Source organism: Ailuropoda melanoleuca, chromosome 9 (assembly GCF_002007445.2).
Source record: "Ailuropoda melanoleuca isolate Jingjing chromosome 9, ASM200744v2, whole genome shotgun sequence".
Taxonomy (NCBI): Eukaryota; Metazoa; Chordata; class Mammalia; order Carnivora; family Ursidae; genus Ailuropoda; species Ailuropoda melanoleuca.
This window is the reverse complement of record NC_048226.1, coordinates 5,013,678-5,036,015: the sequence shown is the minus strand read 5'-3', so window position 1 is coordinate 5,036,015 and position 22,338 is coordinate 5,013,678. Positions and strand designations below refer to the sequence as shown.

Here is a 22,338-nt window from a genome sequence, read left to right as displayed (position 1 = left end):
CGGTTGTCTGGCTGGGGCACGAGGCAGGAGGCATGGCACGTGAGGCTGGACTGAAACAGTCTGCAGGGAACTCGGCAGGACACAGGGAACAGGAGCGACAGGATTAGAGCTGAGCTCTAAGAGAGTGTTCTAGCAGTAGGGTGCGAGATGGACGGAGAGGAGAAGGCCCAAAGGCAGGGAAACAACGTGGGAAACCCAACGGCTAGTCCAGGCAAGAAGGAGGTGGGGCCGGGGCGTGAGGACAGGAAAGAGGCCGCTCTGAGGCTCGCTGCGGGACAGGAGGGCCAGGACTTGGCTGCTGAACGGTGTGAGGGCTGTGGGAATGTGGGTGATTACAGACAATGGGCTCCCAGGTTTAGCGTTCACATAAGCGGAAGAACGGTGGTGGTGATAACTGGTATGTTGGTGTTGAGCTAACGCAGAACCAACATATCCAAGCCTGGATTTTTATTACTGGATAACAAAATACCGTAGGATACAACTAGAAATAAAGTGTTGAAACTAGAAAGGGAACGCTTTGTGACTGGACATCTGGAAACAGAGGAAACTCACTCATATCAGTCCCACAGGGCTAAGGGACGGCCGCGGCCAAGGCTGCATCTGTGTTCTGGGCACCCGGGAGGCCTGAGAGCTGCTGAGCGCTGACCTCCTGAGTGCAACACAGACCCCGTGCCCTCTGCCCGCTCCCATGCCTGACGGATCTAACCTCCTAGCACCGGCTGGGTTTGCAGAGCAGGGGTGCTGCAGGTGGGTCCCTTCACAACAAGCCTCTGGGGCTTCAGCCTCCCCATGTGGGCACTCTTGCCACCTGGGTGATGCTTTTTGCCCCTCTTTAGATCTGGGATGCTTGTGCCCTCCCCCTCTCCATCCTCTACGTACAATTCTTCTTAATCAAACAGGTCACAGCATCACGGAGGTCCAAGACATGCCTCTTTCCTGGGGGAGGAACTCGGGGCTACGGTTCCCAAAGCTGGTACAACGCAGCTTCTATCTATAGCTACGGATGCAGAGAAGACCATTCTCCCACAGTCTTCAGTCTTGATCTCTTTGGAAAGGACAGGGACCACTCCAGCCCCCACCTCCACGACCACGTGGGAGCAGAGGGCAGTTAGGGAAGAGTAGCCCCGAGCCGGGTCACAGAGTGCCCTTACGCTTGGCCTGGCCGGCAGTGCGCATGTGAAATGGCAAACTACATCTGCCGCCAGGGAGACCTGGCCATTGCTTCTCTTCACAGATTCTGGATAATGAAATGAGGAGAGAGAAACCAAGTATCTTGTCTGGTTGTATAAGCTTATTTCTGTCATTTACATCAACCACTTACCACTGATGCCTAATTGTCATGCAACTCAGTAACCATTGTGAAAATTACTAAGCACGAACAGACTAATGGCTTTATTCTCTGGGGACACAAACTCCTACTCTTGGATGTACCAGTTTATTGCTCATGTGGTTAAGTAAGAGCAGATGCTCCCTTATCATCGGCTTGCAAACAAACAAATAGACAGATAGTGGGAACACAGAGGCTGCATCACTGAGCTCAGGAAGGGTTCCCAGGGAACGAGCAGTTACTATTACTTCTGCTAGAGCCTGAATCCTGGGCTTCAATTGTATTTTCCCATCACTTCTTTTTTTTTTTTTTTTAAAGATTTTATTTATTTATTCAACAGAGACAGAGACAGACAGCGAGAGAGGGAACACAAGCAGGGGGAGTGGGAGAGGAAGAAGCAGGCTCATAGCAGAAGAGCCTGATGTGGGGCTCGATTCCCATAACGCCGGGATCACGCCCTGAGCCGAAGGCAGACGCCTAACCGCTGTGCCACCCAGGTGCCCCCTTTCCCATCACTTCTTAAATCTTTACTTTATTTGGTTGGTTCTATAATAAATACCTTTTTGCAAAGCAGGCTGATTATTTTTAAAATCCAAAAGGAAAGAAAATGAAAAACTTTTAATGAATTACAAGGGGAAAATACACAAAACTATTTAAAATAGCTCCCACCAACAAATATAATTCTCCAGAAATAATCCCCATCCTTGGAGACTTGAATAATATTTTAAACACACTGGCTTTCCCATGTAAACACGTCCATATTTGGCTGTGTTTCTGAGTTGTGCTGTACTTGCACAGCAAGTGTGCACCAGCAGGCCCACAGCTCGACGCTGAAGCTGGAGGCCCGCCCGCCCCCCACGCCTGTCAGGCACTGCGGCCCCACGATCTCCAGCCGCTGGCTTGACAAGGAGTGACCACCTCAATTCTCAAGTCAACCCAGGAATTCTGCTCCCGGATTTCTTTCTTGCTCTGTCTGCCAGCAGCAATGCTGACAGAGTTCTGCCTGATTCCTCCTCACTCACCCCTTCCTACATCTCTCCCCTCTCCCCTCACAGGCTACGTGGCCTCTGGCGTAAATACCTCACCCAGTCAATCCCTTTCTGCGCCTTTTCCCTCCGCCTGCAGGCCTGCAAGCTCTTGATTTAAATCACCTACTGTTGCCTTCTGTTCTCCAGGCCTCGGGCCCTTTGTGCTCTGCACAAAGCAGAAACTTTGCAGGGAGGACGAGAGAAATGAAGGAATGGCAGAGGCAGAAAGGCGGCTCTTTATCGGGGGCTCCAGGGTCAAAACCCATCCATCTGGTTCCCTCCCAGTCCAGGGAGACCAGGTGTCGCTATACTTACTGGCACTCCCCTGGATCACAGTCTCGGCCTTTCTGGCCTTTGCTTACATGCTCCCATCTCTGCCTCTCCTGGAGCTAAACGAGCGCATCTCCCCATAGACCCCGCTTCTCTAAGCAGCGAGCCGCGGGCTCCTGTCCAGTTCCCACATTCCTGCCAGCCTGACACTCCCATTCCCATGGGTGACAACATGGCTAGATGGCCCAGCCCGACTCTAAGATCTCACACTTGAAATGTAAGGGAATGTTTAGGCAAAGGCAGTCGTCTATGAATCACACCAAGGGAACAAATACAGAAACAGTTACTACTAAATCCCACCCCTACTATGTGCAAGGAAGTAAGACCTTGAACATTCTCCCAACAGAGGCTATTTAATGTTCGAATGGTCTGAAAAATAAAGAAAACCAGAAAGGCGGGGATTATCCTGACCAAGATTTATTTATTCCCCTGTTTTAAGACCAAACACCAGATTTAAGTGTTTGTGGACAAGAGTCAATCTGCATATGAAACAGGTAATTCAACACCACTGTTCCTACTAGCTTATCACCCCCAGAAGGAAGGCAGGCTTGGAGTACATCTTTGTGAACCAGGTTTGGTTCCTGGCAGGTGAGATGTCAGCACCCAGAGTGTGTTCTAGCAAGAGCTCTGTGCCCGCAAGCCAGCGTGTGATTTCCCCATCACCGAGGTGCTGGGCGCCGTGCTGGAGGTAAGACCATTAAGATGTTGACTTCAAGAAATCTACACTGAGCAGAGGGAGAGAAGGCAGAAGGCAGTCAAGTGGCACAGGTGCCAAGATAGGTGTGAGCCTAGAGGAACCCTGGGATGTTACAAGGACACGGGGGTAGTTCTGGGCTGGCAAAGGGAGGAAGGTCAAGGATGGCCCCATGGAAATGACAACGAAGCCAAGGGTGTTGGTCAGGTAGGCTGGGGAAGATCAGAGAGGAAGAGACGGGGACAGGAAGACACATCAAGAGTGGTTCACGTGGCCGATACAGGTGATGAGGGCCAAATCCTGGAGCGCGAGTCATTCCAAGCAGAATGAGAAAGCACAGACGCTGTTAGCGGTGGGCCTGTGTGTCTTACCCATGTACGGGGCAGGCCAGGCCGACTGGCCCCCTCCTCCATAGGGGTCCTGGGGCTTGGCGCTCAGAGCACTCGTGTGAAGAGCAGAATCAGAATTGGTCCTGAGGGGAGGAGGAGAGAGTCTGACTGAGAATCCATTTTTCCTTAGAAGAATGCAATATTCTTTGCTGAAAATTACCAACAGGAGAGAAGTCAAACACCCGTAAGATGAGGAGTCTGAACCTACCTGAAGTCCCGCACCTCAATAACACCGCTGAGGATCGCCCACACCCAAAAAGATTTTAATCTGCACCTGTATAGTCTTACACTTTGAAGCTAACGGCATAATGATCTATTTCAACAACGCAGAGCTTGGATTTACCGTGTCCCCTAAGGACTTTCCTGTTTTCCCTTGCAACTCAGATGACAGCTGGGACCAGCGCATTCTCTGCACCAGATTCTCTTCATCTGAGAATAAGTCCTCCCGCATGAAGGGTCACCTACAGTAGTGGCTCACGGAGCATGCGAGGTCGAGACGACTTTGAAAATAATACTAAATGTTCTTTGCCCTTCGCGCTCATTGTCTTATGAGCATAGCAGAGTTTCCAGCAGCGACGCTGTGAGGTCACCACAGATGGAATGCATGAACAGAGAATGCAGCTATCTTCAAGAGATTCGTACAAGGCACAACAATGCCACTCTTCTCAGTAAATTCTTCTTTGTTTTAGAAAATATAACTGTACTTCCTAAAGGAAGGTATCTTTTATGTTGACATGGGATGAGTTTATTATTGCTGTTCTTTTGTTTTTAAATTAATAAGCATCTTTTATAAATCTCTCACTTTCATTTCCAGGATCAACAGACAAACATCAACGGACACAACCATATATGCAAACACTCGTTGAGGGCCTCAGTGGTTTTCCAGACTGTAAAGGAGTCCTAAGGCAAAAAGTTTGGGAACCCCTGATCTACAGCAAATTGCGGGAATTCTCCCAGATGGCCTCAGCTCTAAAGGATGACTGTTTACTTTTTCTCATCCAAGGGTCAAACTATCTGCCATAAAAAGAACTCGTGAGGGACTTCAAATTATCTCAAAATGCTTCTCTGTGGTCTGTTTCAGGTGACAGCCTCAGGTGGCCATTGAGCCATGTGGCCTGACGGGGTGCCATGGCGGTGCCGTGTTCAGACAAGAGTACGGGGGTTCGGAAGCTGCGTGAGGCAGCAGGAAGAGCACGGACCCTGGGATCAGAAACCCTGGGTCTGGACTCCAGCTCTTTCACAGATGCAAAGAGGCACAAGAGAATATCAATCAAATGCAGAGAGACAACCAGGAAAATCTGAACCCAGCCTGGGTGTCGGCTAATATTAAGGAATCACTGTTAATTTTGTTCAGTGTAACAATGGCATTGCAGTTGTGTTTTCTTCAAGAGAGGTTCTTAACCTGTCCTGTTAGAGACATTTACAGGTGCAACAGTCTATCTAGCGGGGGTGGGATGGGGGTAGGGGATGGGGGTATACGGCACGGCGCGGATGAGGACCAAAGCTGAAGGGTGGGCACGGGGACATCTGGTAATGCTTTTCTCTTTTGTGTATGTTTTACATTTTGCACTATAAACGGTTTTTTAAAAAATAAATCCCAGTTCCATCACATGTTAGCTACGCTGCTTTGGACAAGTCATTTAATCTTTTAAAACAGAAAATAATATTCATTCTTGAAGGATGCTGTCAGGATTGAGAACACTGACCTGCACAGAACACTCACCGCTGGAGTCCAGCCCAGAGTGATCACGACACGAGCTAACGTCGGTGGAGGGCTAACGCTTCCCCTGTTTCTTACAGATCTTATTTGATCCTCACAATCACCCCTTGAGAGAGGTATGGTTATCTACCTTCTCCAGATGAGTAAACTGGGGCACAGAGAAGTTATATAATATACTCAAAGTCACACAGTAAGAGTCAACCCTGTAGTCCCCCTGGGGACAATGTATTCGGTACTGTCTATGCAGACTTTCAATAAATGGTGGGAGATTTAGGCTTTTTAAAAATACTTCATATAAACACCCGTGACATGAATACGCTCTGGCAACTGGATAATATATAAAGAACATCAGGACAATCAAATCGATTGGTCTTCTTCAAATTTCTTTCTACGAGCAATCAACCCAGGTACCTGTTAAGAGCAGATGTCAGCCTGAACCCAGGGTGCTTTTCTTCTTTCCAAGGATGCTGCTGCCTTTAAAAACCAGAATGACAGAAAAAAGTAAAGACATTCAATTCACAGGAGCAAAGGGAGCCTCGGGCCTGAGTTTGAAAACCGGCTCTTCTACTCACCTGGGGAAAGTCACTTTAAACGCTCCAGGCCTCGTTCATTGTGCTCAACATTGTTAAGATGAGGTCAGACTGAGCGAGCTCTGCGATTCCTATGATTCCTGATTTCCATGATTAAAAACCACCACAACCCATGAGGGCAGCAGTAGCTAGCTGGGCATATACGGAGGTTTGGTTCGGTTTTGTCTTAAAAAGGGCAGACAGGGCGCCTGGGTGGCAGAGCGGTTAAGCGTCTGCCTTCGGCTCAGGGCGTGATCCCGGCGTTATGGGATCGAGCCCCACATCAGGCTCCTCCGCTATGTGCCTGCTTCCTCTCCCACTCCCCCTGCTTGTGTTCCCTCTCTCGCTGGCTGTCTCTATCTCTGTCGAATAAATAAATAAAATCTTTAANCGGTTTTGTCTTAAAAAGGGCAGACAAGCACCTTTGAAATAGTTTAAAATCTATAACCGACACCTTTCTAGGGGATAGGTAGTCTCAGTCCAGATGTGCAAGAAGTCACCGCTCAGCACACACCCCGAGAGTGTATGCAGGGGGCGCCCTGACAATCCTGGCGGTGAAACCTGTCTTCCCACGGGGACAGGCCATGACCAGGAACACGGCCCGCACAGGCGTCCAGTTCACGGAAATGTTACTCTAATGCTCCCAGGGCTCCGGGAAGCTGCAGACATTTTTGTCCTCAAACACAAAATTTCAAATTATCAGTTTGGAGATGTCTTTTTATGACGGAAAATACAATATTGTATTTATCTCACGACCTTGGGTACCGGGATTCTTGAGGGCAGTTGAAAAGCGCCAGGGGGCAGAAGCCCACTGTTCCTCATCTTCATATGGGCTTCCCAGGTCCTGACTATATTATTCCCGGGAAGTGCTCAGTCAGGATTTGCCCAGAGAATGGAGGGACAGTCAACCTCAACGTAGAGAGCCCTCTGAGTGTCTCTTTTTTGATATGTACGCTTCCGATGTCTCCTAAGTCTGACTTGGTGATCTAAGAATGATGCCACACGAGCAATGGGTACACCAGTCTTGCCAGTTAGTTTTAGGTTCTGTCACCCTCTAGACTCAAAAATAGTCTTTTTTTTTTTTTGTATATGTCCTCTGTATACAAAAATACTCAGAGACCCTAAATAAAATCCACTGTGCAAATTACAGTTTGAGACACTTATTAAATCTTTCACTCCTTCCAATGGCTTACTAAGACACCCTGAGCAAAGTGGTTATTTTTCCATGTCTCAAATATATGTCAGAATACCGAATCAGGGTATCCCACTGGTAGATGTAGTCCAAGTGTGTTTCATTTGATTTTAAAGATGAAGATCTAGATTTTTTTAAATGATTTTTCACCTTAGACTTTCATATCAGCCTATGATTCTACCTGAAAGACCTAAGTTTTCTAAGAGAAAACAAGATCCTATGATTTATATCAGAAATTTCTAAAACCATATTCAAAGTAGATAAAGTGAAATCATCAACAAATAACACATGCCCACCATATCTTTTAAAACACAGCTTGCTTACCTTGGCCAACTCTCATCCAGGGGCTGTGAGGAGTAATTAGCTCCGAAAGTACTACCATCAAAGTGAAATTTTTTAATAAAGGAAAAATAAAATTAATGGAAAGTCAAAGCAGAACGAAGAAGCCAGAATTGTTGAAAGTTAAACACCCAAGTTTCTGGTTCTTATCTCTCTACACCGATAGCTCTTTCTCCACGGTTTCTCTGATAAACTTTCTTTGGGAAGTCTATTCCTCCCACCAGTGCCCTCTTTGGGTGATTCATGTGGGGTCTTTTTTTTTTTTTTTTTCCTGCCTGCATAGCATCTTTTATTTTCAAGAACTGCCCCTGCCCTTCATCCCAAACCTGGTAAGGTTTCTGCATGGGCCCCTCTGTCCCGTGGGATGTACCAGGCTCAGTACTTCCAGTCAAGGTACCTTATGCTCGTGGAAACAGGGATTGGCTCAGGGATGGGCTCATGACCCAAACAAGCCCAAAGAGTGCCTCGGAGGAGAAAAGGAAGTGCCCTCAGTCGGGGTGAGCCTGACAGTCGTGTAACGCCCTGAAAGAGAAAGTCTGTCCGTGCAGGAAGTCAGCACAGACGTGGCACCTCACAGATACAGTCTCGGTACTACCGTACGAACCCCTGGATCTAGCCCTTGGGCTTCCAGTGACATAATCCAGTGAGCTTCCTTCTCTCAAGCTGAGGATTCCCATGACTTATAACCGAAAGAAAGCTGCATTAGATTTGTGGAGAAACGTGAAGCTCCTTGGGTTGTCAGGGGCTCCGTTTCATAAATTCTGTATTCTTCACGGGGTCCAGCATGCCTTGGAATATATTCCAGAGGCACAGAGAAACAGATGTGAGGCTATGCTATCCATGCTGAGGGCAGTAGGGCCGTTTGGTTAATTTAGTTCATTACACCCACAGAATAGTCCTCTTAAAACATTTTCAATCATGGGGTGCCTGGGGGGCACAGTCGGTTAAGTGACTGAGTCTTGGGTTTTGGCTCAGGTCGTGATCTCAGGGTCTTGAGACGGAGCCCTGTGTCGGGCTCGAGCTCAGTGTGGAGTCTGCGTGGGTTTCTCTCTCCCTCACCCTCTGCCCCAACCCCCGTTCCTTCTCTCTCTCTAAAAATAAATAAATCTTAAAGTTCTTTTAATCACAGTACTCTCCCGCTAAAAAATCTTTAATGACGGGGTGCCTGGGTTAGCCAGTTGAGCCAGTTGGTTAAGCAGCTGCCTTTGGCTCAGGTCACGATCTCAGTGTCCTGGGATCGAGTCCCCCATCGGGCTCCTTGCTCAGCAGGGAGCCTGCTTCTCCCTCTACCTCTCCCCCTTGCTCGTGCTCTCTCTCAAATAAATGAATAAAATCTTTAAAAAAAAATAAAGAAAAAAATTAAAAAGTAAAAAATCTTTAACGATTCTATATAGAAGCCATCGCCTGCTTGGGCTCCGGAGGGAGGGGAGGGGCCTATCATGCAGGCCTGGGCTGGGCATCCCAGAATCTGGCACTCGTACAAGGTGGCACTCACGTGTTCCCAGTGATCTGTGTGAACGGCCTCCTTTGCAAGGAGAAGCGTTATGATCCCAAGTTTCACTTTCTGTGTATTTGTTTTGTCCTATCCAGTTAGCTTAGTCCTTCATCTGAATTGGAGTCAATACAGTAGACAGAGATGATTTTCAAATGAGAACCATTTCTTCGACATTGACTGTTAGGCTTCACGTAGATGAAGTGCAGACTAGAATATGCCACAGGAGGAGACAGAAGAGGCAAAGGTGGTCATGAAATAAGCAGCCACCCTCCCCCCGAGACGGAGCACTCCCGCATCTTCGCCAACAGAGCCGTTAGCGAGGAGGCACTGACTCTCACCACCTGTGATCATCTAACTTTCCCTTTCCTGCAGAGTCTGATGAATCTCTGTCCAGAAAAGTGTAATCTCACGAAGCAAAAAGTTACTGCTTCTCTCGGTACATGGCCATCCTAAGTCCCCATCAGTAGTCCCGCTAACACAACTCAGCGCGCAGGGATAGAACAGTAACATCATGATCAAACACCGATTACTTCAATGGTGAGGTTCCAATTGGTGTTTTAGGCTTTCTGATGTATATTAACAACATGAACATGTAGTGATTTCCTGAAATTTCTTTTTTACGGGGGTCTGGCCATGTTGCCCAGGCTGGAGTACAGCAGCTATTGGCAGGAGCGATTCCCCTGCCCACCTGCTCTGCTCCTCCCCGGGCAGGTTCACCCATCCTTGGGTAACGGGGTGGGGGGGGATCCCTCACAGCTGCAGGTCACCGCGCTGGTGCAGAACTTAGCCTGGACACCCAACCGTGTGGCGCACTAAAGCCCAGAATTCCCGAGCTCGAGCTGTACCCCCAGGCGTGCCACCACACCTGGCTGGGTTTGTTTTTTTTTTTTAAAGATTTATTTATTAGACAGAGATAGAGACAGCCAGCGAGAGAGGGAACACAAGCAGGGGGAGTGGGAGAGGAAGAAGCAGGCTCATAGCGGAGGAGCCTGATGTGGGGCTCGATCCCGTAACGCCAGGATCACGCCCTGAGCCGAAGGCAGACGCTTAACCGCTGTGCCACCCAGGCGCCCCCTGGCTGGGATTTTTAATACGACCAGGCTGAGGCATCAAACGTGAAAAGATGTGACCTCTGAGCATTCTTAATTCTCACTGGCATGTCTCATTTACTGAATAGTAAAAAACCCAAGAACTGTTGGCATTAAGAGAACCACTAATGTTATTGGTTTACAGTTAAAAATCAACCAAGGCTGGGGCCCCTAAGTGGCTCAATCGGTTAAGCCTCTGCCTTTGGCTCAGGTCATGATCCCAGGGTCCAGGGATCGAGTCCCCCATCAGGCTCCCCGCTCAGTGAGAAGTCTGCTTCTCCCTCTCTCTCTGCCTGCTGCTCCCCCCACTTGTGCTCTATCAAGTAAACAAATAAAATATTAAAAAAAAAGTCAACCAAAGCAAAACCTAGAAAAGGCTTATTTCTTCCTCTGAAGATTTCAGGAAAGTTCATTCAGGTGGCTTTGACTACTCCACAACACTGGTAGGTCCTACAAAACCTAAAGATGGGAAATAGCCTTATTTGTAAACCTGAATTTACCATTGATTCAACAACATTTTTGGAATGCTTACCAGCTGCCAGCAACCAAACGGAAAAGCAGCTGACAGCTGACAGTTTTTAAAGAGCCAGACCAGCTCCAGGGCCATCCCCTCCTCAGTCAGTCAGCATAGGTTAAAGACGTTTACACTGGCACCTCTGTGTTTGCCCCTACTCCCCGCCCCCACCCAGCGCACTCCTTTCCAGCTCCTTTGCTCCTCTTCTGCCTCCAATCCTGACCCTCCCTGAGCTCTGCGGCCTCGCAGCCTCTCAGCCCATGTTGCTGGCAAAGGGACCTGCCGGGGAGAAGGGCCATAGATTCTCCGGGTGCCACACAGCGGGGGCAGCCCAGGAGGCTGGAGACACTTGGGGAGGGGCGCCCAAGGACACAGAGCCAGGCCCCCCAAGCTCACCCGGGTCAGCCCCGCCCCGGCCTCTGGCTTCAGGCGGCCCTGGGGGCGCAATAACTCACAAACCCAGAGCCCCGGCGGCCAACAGTGCGTGGCCTCCAAGTCCCACTTTCCTGCTGCCCCCGCAGCTGCACACCAAAAGTAACTTCGGACCCCACCTGAAAACCTCCTCCTCCTCCTCTCTGGCGCCTCTGCCCCTCTTCTAGTCAGTTCGCCGCATTTCACTGACCCCCAAGTGCCTACAGCTTGTAAAGGAACCGCCTCCTCGTGTTCCTGCCTCGGTCCGCGGACAAAGGGGCGCCCTTACTCCTTCTCCACGCGGGCAGCAGCAGAGGGAAGCTTCTTACTCACTCTTCCCCAAAGGAAGGGGAGTAGCTCTTCTGCTGATAAGACAGGACATCTGTTGGCCCACGTACCCATGGGTGGGGTCACTGAGCCACAGAAGCGCCACAGAGTTCCACCCTGCCTCTGCTCTGTGCTGCCTGGCTCGTGGCTGGAGAGCGCAGCCAGGCTTCTGTTTTTGGCTTCCTGTTCCCATGTGGTAAGTGCACCTGGGGCAGGGCTCAGGCCCAGCCTGCTCCAGGCAGCCTGGCTGCTGGCCATGTTCTCTCCTAGCCTCGGGGACTCTGGGTTCTCCGGGGCCGGCGTTCGTGGGGCAGGCCTGTGACCGCCCATGCAGCTGGCGGGGCGAGGGAACTCCGAGTCGGCTTAATAGAACCCGCAGTTCCAGGGTCAGATTTAAGACACAAAGCTGCTCACAATTTGGTTCCTTCCTAATTTCTCAACCATGTCTTCACCATCACGCTACTTCCTCTTGTCCTTTCTGCCTCTGTGTCCTGATAGATACATCTTAGAGTCAAATGTTAGGGAAAGTGTATGAGTGGGCTCCTCTGGGGTGCTTGCGTGTGTGAGAATGTCCTCCTGCTTCCCTCAGCACACGAGTGGCAGCTAGGTGGCATGGGGAATTTGGACGTCTGACGATGTTCCCCCAAAAACTCTACACCCCAGCCGTTTCCTTGTCCTTCACCATAGAAATCACTGATGGGTATTAGGGGAAAATTGGGTGCTGTGATCAAATAAATTTTGTTACTCCTGAGTAAAGAGAACGTTTCTAAACCACAGGGCTTCTGGGAGCCCTAACTTCATCTGTGAAGCTCGGGGTGGGGGTAGGGGGACAGAGAGTAGTGTTTCCTCAAACCTAACAGGCCATGCATGTCAAAGAAACAGTGTTCTATAAAGCAGTGCCCTAAAATTTTCATCTCATCATATGAAAAGAATCAAAGCAAAGCCTGTTCCAAAGAGGAAAGCCATTCCTAACTTGGGCCGGTCTTAATGCCTGTCTTCACGACCCTTCCCGCTGGCTTCCCAGATGCAATACACTCTCGAATCTTGCTGGGAAAATAAATCAGAAATTTTCCAGACATTTATTATTTTTCTCTCTTTCTAAAAACACATTTAGAGGAAGGCATTTTCTATGATGCTTCAGTGTGTCCCCTTCTTTCTCAATGTATTATCCACAGGGATAATACTTATGTTAATTGTTCAGAAATCCCGCAAGATGGGGTTTGGGACCTGTGTCTGCTGCCGTTGAGCAGTGAGGAGGGCCACTGAAGGCATGAGCCCGTGGGAAAGGGTAGAAGCGCCTGCATTCTGAGTTCTTAAGCCCAGGCCCCAGCCAGGGACCAGGCAGTGACTCTCCTGTGCCCTGAGGGTGGCCCCAGGCCAGAGCCCGGCTGGACAGTGTCGTGGTCTTTGCCTGTGATGGCCACGCAGGCCGGCAGCAAAGCCCACGGCACTCGCGTCCTCTGAGGCCATGGCCGCCCACTGCAGGAGGAATCTCTCTTGCCGGCGCTCTGCTTGCCATGGCTGCCCACTCTGCGAGGAAGCCGGAATATTTATTAAACAATGTTCATTTTATGTGAGACTGTATAATAGGACTGAACCCTTGTCTAGGCTGGTCTGCCCCTTCTAAAATAACTTCCAAGCCAAGAAACAGCTGTAAGAAGAGAATTTAGCATACATTTTTTCTTTTTGTTCTAACAAGCGTTCAAACCAGTGTTAACACTTGCAAAAGACAGAAGTGGGTAACAGGCGTTAGGAGGTAACAGACACATGTGTGAAAGCAATTTAAGCCAATTATTTCTAAATCAAACGGCCATGAAAGGAAAGATGGAATCTTTCTCCAAGTTCTCCTGAATCTATTAGCATCTTCAACACAAAATCATCCCTCTCCTATATTTCACCGGGAGCTCATGGTCCCTTGATTCTGCAGAAGAGACACGCTGTCCATTAATGGACAGGCTTAAGCTCAAGAGGCTTTTTTGAACCAGTCCCTGGGCCCCAGCAACCTGCTTTTCGCTGTTGCTCTCACAAGGTGACCCGTACATGGGTCAAGTTACACCTATGATAAATCACATGGAAGGAGACAGAGTCCCCTGAACACATGGTGTAGTCACTCCTTCTGAGACTCTGCACAAGATATTCCCTCTGCCTGTAACATTCCCTCTCCAGCTATCTTCCTCTCTCTGTACCACTTACCACTATGTGCGGTCATTTGCCTTAATCATTTTTTTACCTGTCTGCCGTCTGTCCCCTCCCCCAGACTGTAAATTCATGAAGGCAGGGACACGTCTTATTCATCACTAAGTCTCCTGTGCTTAGAACAGTACTGGTACAGGGGCACCTGGGTGGCTCTGGCAGTTGACCGAGCGTCTGCCTTAGGCTCAAGTCATGATCTCGGGGTCGTGGGATCGAGCCCCGTGTCGGGCTCCCCGCTCAGCGGGGGAGTCTGCTTCTCCCTCTGCCGCTCCCCGCTTGTGCTCTCTCTCTCTCAAATAAATAAAATCTTAAAAAAAAAACAAAAAACAGTTCTTGTACAGAGGAGACACTGTAGATACCTGCTGAATACATGAATGCATTATCCCCTTACTTGTTGCTTCTCCTTCAAGCCTCAGATGTACCTTCAGGATGCCTTCTCCGGCCCCCCAACACCGGTCCAGGCTGCCCCTCCTGCGAGCTCACGCAACCCGAGCGGTCTCAGATTCAGCTTGCCACACTGTGTTGTGACCTCTGTGAGCACCTTGAGGGCAGGGAGCACGTCACACTTGCCGTTACACCTACAGTGTCTAAGCGGGGCCTGACACTAGTGAATACTCAGATTGTTTTTAAGTGAATGAACATTCTCCTCTGTCACTTTCCTTCGACCCCCTCCTCTTCTAAGTTATTTCTTTAGTTAAAAAGCGGTGAGCATATGTATATACTTAGACCACCCTTGCTGCAAAAAGATCTGAGATAGCTACAAATAGATATTTATAAATATGGCTATAAATATGCCACATATGTATTATAATATTTAGAGAGAACACCTACAGGAGAAAAAGAGAATTGAGAAATTAGAGAAAGACATACTGTTAGATCAAGCAAAGAAACACTCCAAGTCTTTGCTTGAAAACTCCCAGCCATCTAGACAACGGTCTGATGTCCTTACTCCAGCCACACGTGTGCACTAGTGGAAGAATTGGCTGGATTCTCCTCTCCCTCGCACTTTCTATGGAAGTTAGGACACATTCCAGAAGGAAACCTGCAGACTCAGTTGTCATCTCCACCCTCCCTGACAGTGGTCACAAAATACACAAGACCACAAGTCAGGGTCTCTCGTGGACCAAATGCGGTGTGTCCCTGGGGGCAGAAGAGACGGGAGAAATGAACACTCCCTGGGGTCACTATCCCTGCCTCCAAACAGAAACGGCAAGAAACGGGGTGGAGGGGGCAGGAGAGGTCGTGGTTCCCTCTGTGTGTCCTACAACTCCTCCCACAGGGCCTCTCTTGACGGGGGTCCTGGGGCCCACCCACCGAGTGGTGCCGGGAGGGGAGAGGCCCAGGTAGGGGCTCAGCTTGCCCTGGCCTGAATCTGCACCCTTCCAACCTCAGCAGTGGAATCTTGGACAAGTGATTTTGTCGCTCAGTTTCCTCCTTGGAAAACGGGGGTTAAAAAAAATGAACTACTCAGTGAGTTTGAGGACTACATGACACATCAATTGCCCTGCACAGTGCCTGGCATGGGTAGGTGCTCAGCAAACACGTGTGCCCTCCCCCCACTTCCTGGTTTCTCGAGAAGCCAGCCCTACCATCACTGCCAGGAATTCAGCTCTGCAGTAACACTCACCCCGCCTTCCTGTGCCTTCCTCCACCCGTGAGGAGCGTGCAGGGAGAGCGCCGGCCCTCCTGGCACACTGCTTCTCCGTGCTCGACCACAGAACCCAGCTCAGTTCTGTGTCCCGAAGCCCTGAGCACAGAGCTGGTGGCCCAGTGGTGACCCCCCCCCACCCCCCCGGGCCCTGGCCCCTGATAAATTCGAAATCTCCTTCTCCTTATTCCTACTGAACAGCATAGGATTTGGCCTATGTGCTGCATAAGAAATTTCCTAACTACCAGCTTTCTATCTTAGGTCAACATAAATAAAAATATCTGTTTTAGCTCGATAGACTAACTCGCTCTAACCTGGTTCAAAGTCAGGTTTAGCTCTGACTTGGCTGCTTTCTGAAGAGAACGCTGAGGAGGCCTCGCAACAGGGCTGAGTTACAGGTTGTTTATGTCCTGTTCCTTCACTCAACTCAACTCTATCAATGTTTTCATCAAGTAAATACCCGCGATGATCTTTCCAACTTTTAGCTGCAGAGATGTTTCTAGTTTACAACTCATTTATTTTTATTGCCTCCATTCATCAGATAAAATGAAGGCTTTGAGGCCAAAGGGGAACTGTGGGGGAAGATAAGTCCTGAAAACCTTTCAAACATTTCAAAACTCATACTCCCTCTGTCCCCCGCCCCGACAACGAGAAAGGATATTTGTCGTCCCGGCTTGTCCCCGGACCTTCGGTGGAGAGGGTGGAAGCGGGTCCTGGCTGGCCTCTCCACCAGCCCGTGGTGGCGGGTCCCCCGCACGCTATCAGCCTGGTGAAGGGACGGCTGCAGAGAGAAGGGACAGGAGTTGGCCCGTGACCATGAAATTGCCCCTCGCCCTCAAGAACAACGACAGCTAACAACGGCAGATGGAAAGACTGATTTCAGGTTTCTGCAAGTGTTCACGAAGGGGCCTCGAGTCAAGGCAAATCAAGTCACGTAGCACGTGGGGCTGTTTCCATAGGGTTACAGAGCAATTTAAAACAGTCTTCGGTGTGTTAAGGTGAAAGCTGAAAGAATGATAATATTGAAAGCTGTGATAATTCGGAGGCGGGACTACGGTTCATACATCTCACCCCAGACACTCAGAAGTACACTTGAAATGCGCAAGAAGTGTATCTAAGAGTGTGATAAGCTGGATACCAGAACTAGAACGGCTACCTACAAACCGTGGACTACTTGTTCTGCACAGAGTCTTTTTAAATTTTTGATTCAATGGACAATTTTTAAAAATTCAGGTTTGAGGCTTTCAGTGAAAAACCCAAACCCCTTGCCCACGCCAGTCCCACATTCCCATGTAGCAGAAGGGTCAGAAATGGAGAGTGTCTGCTCTCTGTAGGCGGGACCCCCGTTCTCATGCTTTTAATGCTTACACCAGATCACCGGACTGACTTACTGTGTGAGACGTTTGAGTTTGTAGCCCCTGAATCCAGCAGAGAGAGAAGAATGCTACCTCAACACAAGTTGAAAATACGCAACTCATTATTCCCCAAAATGGCACAAGTGAAAATATAAACAGATTCAGGGTAAATCCGTGCTCAATAAATCCAAAGTCCTTTGTTAAGGGAGGCTTGGGTACATTTGTGACATCTTTGAGACCGGCATCATAAAAGGCAAACTTTTTGGTTGCTGAAGACCAAACGCCAGGCTGGACCATTAGATCACACATAAGACGTGCGGGTAATGTGTACACGCTATTCGGCAAGGACCGTGTTTGTGAAACATAGGAAAACAGATTTTTCTTTTATGTAAGTGGAATCATATGTAAATAGTTTACTCTAAAATGAATCATATAATGGAATACGTTTTTATAGGGGAGCTGGTTTTAGCTAAGAATTGGTCATTAATTTTTCTTCGTTAAACATATGGATTTTCTCACGCTGGATTTGGGGATGACTCCTGTTTGTCTGAAGTGGGCTGATAAAATGTCTGGGCTAATTGAGTCTAATGTTTTTTTAAGATTTTATTTATTTATTACAGAGAGAGACAGCAAGAGAGGGAACACAAGCAAGGGGAATGGGAGAGGGAGATGCAGGCTTCCCGCTGAGCAGGGAGCCCAATGCGGGGCTTGATCCCACGACCCTGGGATCATGACCTGAGCTGAAGGCAGATGCTTAACACCTGAGCCACCCAGGCGCCCCTAGTCTAATGGTTCTAACCTATTTTTACAACCTAAATCTGTGACCTCCTAAAATAAAGAGATCTTGGTGAGGACCAACTTCTGAGGGCCTGGAAGAGAAAGAGCCATTGTGACGGGTAAGCGGGGTGTTGATCTCAGACAATACAGCACGTTCTCCCAGGGAGTGACAAGCTGAAACGCCTTTGTTAATCAAGGGGATACATACCCAACAGCACGCTTGTTCAGAACCTGTTTACACAGCAGACAGAGGGGACAGATGACTGTGTTCCAGGACAAAAGGGAGGATTCTCTGGTAACGCAACCACTGTTCACCATGGTGATGTGAAATGCACTTGAAGACACAACATTTTCACTGAGGAGTCTCAGAGCACAAGTACTGCCAGACTGGGCTCTCAGAGGCCAGCCCACAGAGGTGGGGCTGAGGGTCTTCAGAAGGGGTTCTGAAAAAGCAGAAAGTTCTTGGAACGTCTTACAGGCTTCCTATGACACGCACACGTGCTATTTACACTTGCCTCTTTGGCATTCATCCCCATGGGCCCAAATCCTGTATTGCTACTTGGACTCAGTTGGGGGGTGGGGGGGATGCTCTCTGCTAACATCTTAATTTTCTTGTCTTCCTCACCACGGCACTACTGCAACTCTCTACGCCTGTGGTAGCTGAACTTCCTCCAAATGATATTGGCTATTTAGCCTTTTTGACTCACAGGGACCTGCCTTGTTCATGAAATGAGCTCAAGCAGGTGTTCAGTCAGGGAAGCTGGGGCCCGAAGTGGACTTGGAGTGACGAAGCCCATGAAACACTATGGCGTTACACTTGCTGAGAGCTAAGATTCTGTTCTTTATTTTTTTTTTAAAGATTTTATTTATTTATTTGATGGAGAGAGAGACAGCCAGTGAGAAAGGGAACACAGGCAGGGGGAGTGGGAGAGGAAGAAGCAGGCTCCCAGCGGAGGAGCCTGACGTGGGGTTCGATCCCAGAACGCCAGGATCACGCCCTGAGCCGAAGGCAGACACTTAATCGCTGTGCCATCCAGGCGCCCCCAGAAATACATTTTTAAAGAACAGAATCTTAGGGGCACCTGGGTGGCTCAGTCGTTAAGCGTCTGCCTTCGGCTCAGGGCGTGATCCCGGCGTTATGGGATCGAGCCCCACGTCAGGCTCCTCCTCTATGAGCCTGCTTCTCCCTCTCCCACTCCCCCTGCTTGTGTTCCCTCTCTCGCTGGCTGTCTCTATCTCTGTCAAATAAATAAATTAAAAAATCTTAAAAAAAATGTATTTCTGGGGCACCTGGGTGGTTCAGTCAGTTAAGCCTCCGACTCTCGGTTTCGGCTCAAGTCATGATCTCAGGTTCACGAGACTGTGCCCTGTGCTGGACTCCGCACTCAGTGGGGAGCCTACTTGGGACTCTCCCTCTCCCCCTGCTTGTGCTCGTTCTTTTTCTTTCTCTAAAATAAAATACAATCTTTAAAAAAAATGTATTTCTTAGGTCAACTTTAATACAAAAAGAAATAGAACCCTGTCACCCTGAAGGCCAAGTATGTCATGCTTTCCATTCCTTTTCAAGTTTTATTCAGCTTTTACAAGGCTTGTACCCACAGAGCACATCTATTTGTGTGGTCTATATTCTGTACTTAACAGTATTTTGTGAACAATTTTCTGTATACTCCGTAACCCTTAGAGTTACTAATTCAGCAGGTGCACAGCACTTTACTTCTAATGTCTGTAAGGCCCACTCTCCACAGTGCAGTTCAAAGAACATGTGATTTGGAGTCAAGCGATTCCAGTCCAGAATCCTTGACTAACTAGCAAGTCACTTCACCTTATCTGTAAAATGGACATGATGCTGCTGGTAACTTCCTCACAGGCCTGTGCAGAAAATGAAATTAGATCATGCACGTGAAAGCTGCCTTATCCCAGGGGTACCGGGCATTACCAGCTGAGGTGCCCCCCACCCCAGTTCACAGGTTGAAGCCCTAACCCCAGTGTGACTGTCGTGGACCCAGACCCTTCAGGAAGGTAATGAAGGTGAAATGGTAATGAGGCTCTCATCTAATACCACTGGGGTCCTTATAAGAGGAAGAGACAACAGGAACACGTACATACAGAGGAAAGGCCATGTGAGGACAGGAAGAGAGGCCTCGCCAGAAACCAACTCTGTTGACACCTTGATTTTGGACTTCCAGCCTCCAGAACTGTGAAAAAATGTCTGTTGTTTAGCCCCCCAGTCTGTAGGATTCTGGCATGACAGTGTAAGCGGACTACGACCACTGGGCATGAGGAGGAGGATGCATGTCCGGGTGGCAGGATGCTGGGAAGCATCTTGCTGAAGGTGAGGCCACCCTGCAGAGCCCTTTTATGGGCCACAAGAGCAGCACCAGTGTCAGGGGCTCACCCGGTATTCTGAGCCTCCCAAAATATCCCCAAGGAACCTAGATTTTCGTTAGGCATCCATCTGCTGCCCATGCCGGGTCACCTCTGAAAGCTGCCACCCGGGGACGAATGGCTGAAAAGAATGTTGACAGGGCCCTGTGACTGGCTTCGGCCAATGGTTCATGAGCAGACGTGATAAACATGTGTCCAAACAGAAATTCTCATATTCTCTTCCTTCTGTCATGAGAATTCCACGACCCAGACAGGGATGCTCCCTCAGCCTCAGTTCTGTAGAAGGAGAAGAGACATGGAGGATAGCCACAGCAGGTGCAGCCACCAGCAGCAAACAGAGTTAAAAAAAAAAAAAGTTTGCTCCAAGTCCCAGAGTTTGGGGAATGGTTGTTCCCACAGCAAAGCTGACTAAGATGGTAGTGACAGCAGAGACAGGCCGCAGTGAGATGGAGAGTCCTATTTTCTTGAAGAGCACCAAGAGGACGGCCAAGTCCAAAGAGCTTGCAAATTGGTTCCTACGTGTTTTGAGGATGTCCTCAGGCTCGTACTCTGCCAGACGCCATCCTGTTTTGGAACATGGACCCCAGACACCAAATTAAGAAGAGGAAGCTTCTGCGCCTCCATGTACAAAAGCTCCTCCCCACTGATGTCGGGGCGCCAGTGCTGGACCACCCACAGGCAGACCAAGCACATGCTTAGGGCACAGCAAGGCAAGGGCAGAAGAGGAAGGACCTATTTGAGAGGATGCCCAATAACATTCAAAGGAGCATGGTGGGAAAAATCAGAATTGAGCTGGATCTCTTTACCTTTTTGTCTGTCTTGGGACAGCTTAATGGTTTTTACTCTGAAAGACATACGCAGATGGGAGGTCCAATAATCTCTTAAGGGCCTGGGCCAGCACAAGTCTTCACATGGCCCCCTGGGCACTAGAAAGCAGATGGGAACGGCACAGCGGGGAGGGCAATGTTCTCAGTGGCAGCCCGAGAAAAGGCAGAGGTGCCCGCGTCAGCAGCCTGACAATGAGGTTTACCACCAGCAGGAACCTTAGCAGCGAAGGGGTGAGCTACCCAGTTCTGCTTCACGTTGTGACCTAATTGCCAGGGGCTGAGTGTGGGAAGAAAGGATGGGGTGGGCGCCTAAGGCAGGGGAGAGTGGATTCTGCACTTAAGTCACCCAATCTGAGAGAAGGCAGACTTAGGTTGGAGCGCAGCCCAAACACCAAGGGTCCACAGACCTCAAGAGTGAAGGGCAACGTGGGGAGCAGGGGGTCAGAGTGATTCCTGAGCTGGCAAGTAGACAGCTACAGCCAATGCTTACCTACTCTGTGGTTGGGCTGTGGGGGGAAGGAGGCATATCTCGAGCAGTTCAAGGCGCTGCTGAGAACTGGATGTCCATGTGCAGACAGCCCTGGTCTCAGGCTCCTGACTGTTGCTCAAAGTATCTCCATGTGGATGGCAAACTGGTTCAGGTGTGCAGCTATTAGGATGGTGCTGGCGGGGGCGGGGGTGACAGGGCCAGTTACTGATGGAAAACTCTTTCTGAGATGACACAGGACGTAGGAATCTTCCAAAGAAGCAGAGTTGTGCGTTTCCGGGCATTAGTCCAGAGCCAATGGCAGAGAGCACCATGGGCTCCAAGCACACCCCCAGGGGACCAAGATCTCATTTAGGCATCTTTGTGCGTGTGGGCCCCCATCTGCTGCCCGCCTCACATCACCTCGGAAAGCGGCAGCCTGGCATGAATGACTGAAAAGCTGCAGCTGACTTTCCTTACCTTTCCCAGGGGGAAAGTACTTCCTCTGATTAGGCACTGCCGTTCTACCGACGTCACCTATATTCGCATTAACTCTTCGAGCACATGTACCACACTGCTGGCATACCATTAAGTTTGTGGTTAATTAGAAACCCCAGATCTTTCCACATGACTAACAACCCATAAGCAGATTCCTACTAAACCCTTGTTCCAAAATGAGCTCAAGTCTGAGAAGAGGAGAGCTGTTTATTGTCAACTCCGGGGGATCATCATTATTAAAAGTATCCTACGGTATATTCTACGTACACACGTTCTGTACATGCTACAGTATGCATTGTTTTTAAGATTTTATTTATTTGTGAGAGAGCACAAGTGGGGTAAGTGGCAGAGGGAGAAGAAGACTCCCTGGTCAGCAGGGAGCCCGACGTGGGGCTTGATCCTGGGACACCGGGATCAAGACCTGAGCTGAAGGCAGATGCTTCACCAACGGGGCCACCGGCGCTTGGCTACGGTATATTCTTTACCTGTGAAAGACCAAGTAGCACTTTTTTCTTGCTACAAAGATCAATTCTAGCTTATGATGATATTTCTATACAATGTTATTAAAAGAGGGAGAACTGTAATTGCAAGTTTTCTCAAGTGAAATACGAATATCTAAATGCCAATAGGATGACCAAGTCCATTCTTACATTGTAAGAAGTTTTAATGAGTTTTTAAAAATGCATTTAAAAAAATAAATAAAAATGTACTTAAAACATGCACAAGGGGCGCTTGGGTGGCTCAGTCTGTTAAGTATCCAACTCTT

The 22,338-nt window shown here is 49.0% G+C and overlaps 1 protein-coding gene across 4 annotated transcripts in view; it reads right to left on the bottom strand.

Moving 5' to 3' along the window:
- Positions 1 to 22,338, bottom strand: part of CRTC3 (CREB regulated transcription coactivator 3) — an 87,832-nt gene that overhangs the window by 24,241 nt on the left and 41,253 nt on the right. For 3 of the 4 annotated variants that reach the window (XM_011225693.3, XM_011225694.3, XM_034667850.1), the window contains exons 3-6: positions 15,926 to 16,045; positions 7,574 to 7,635; positions 5,900 to 5,962; positions 3,751 to 3,851 (exon numbers count right to left, since the gene is read on the bottom strand). The exons of the other annotated variant lie outside the window; for it this stretch is intronic. In XM_011225693.3, the coding sequence (XP_011223995.2) occupies positions 3,751 to 3,851; positions 5,900 to 5,962; positions 7,574 to 7,635; positions 15,926 to 16,045 (346 nt within the window). The remainder of the gene's footprint in view (positions 1 to 3,750; positions 3,852 to 5,899; positions 5,963 to 7,573; positions 7,636 to 15,925; positions 16,046 to 22,338) is intronic. 4 annotated transcript variants of the gene reach the window in all.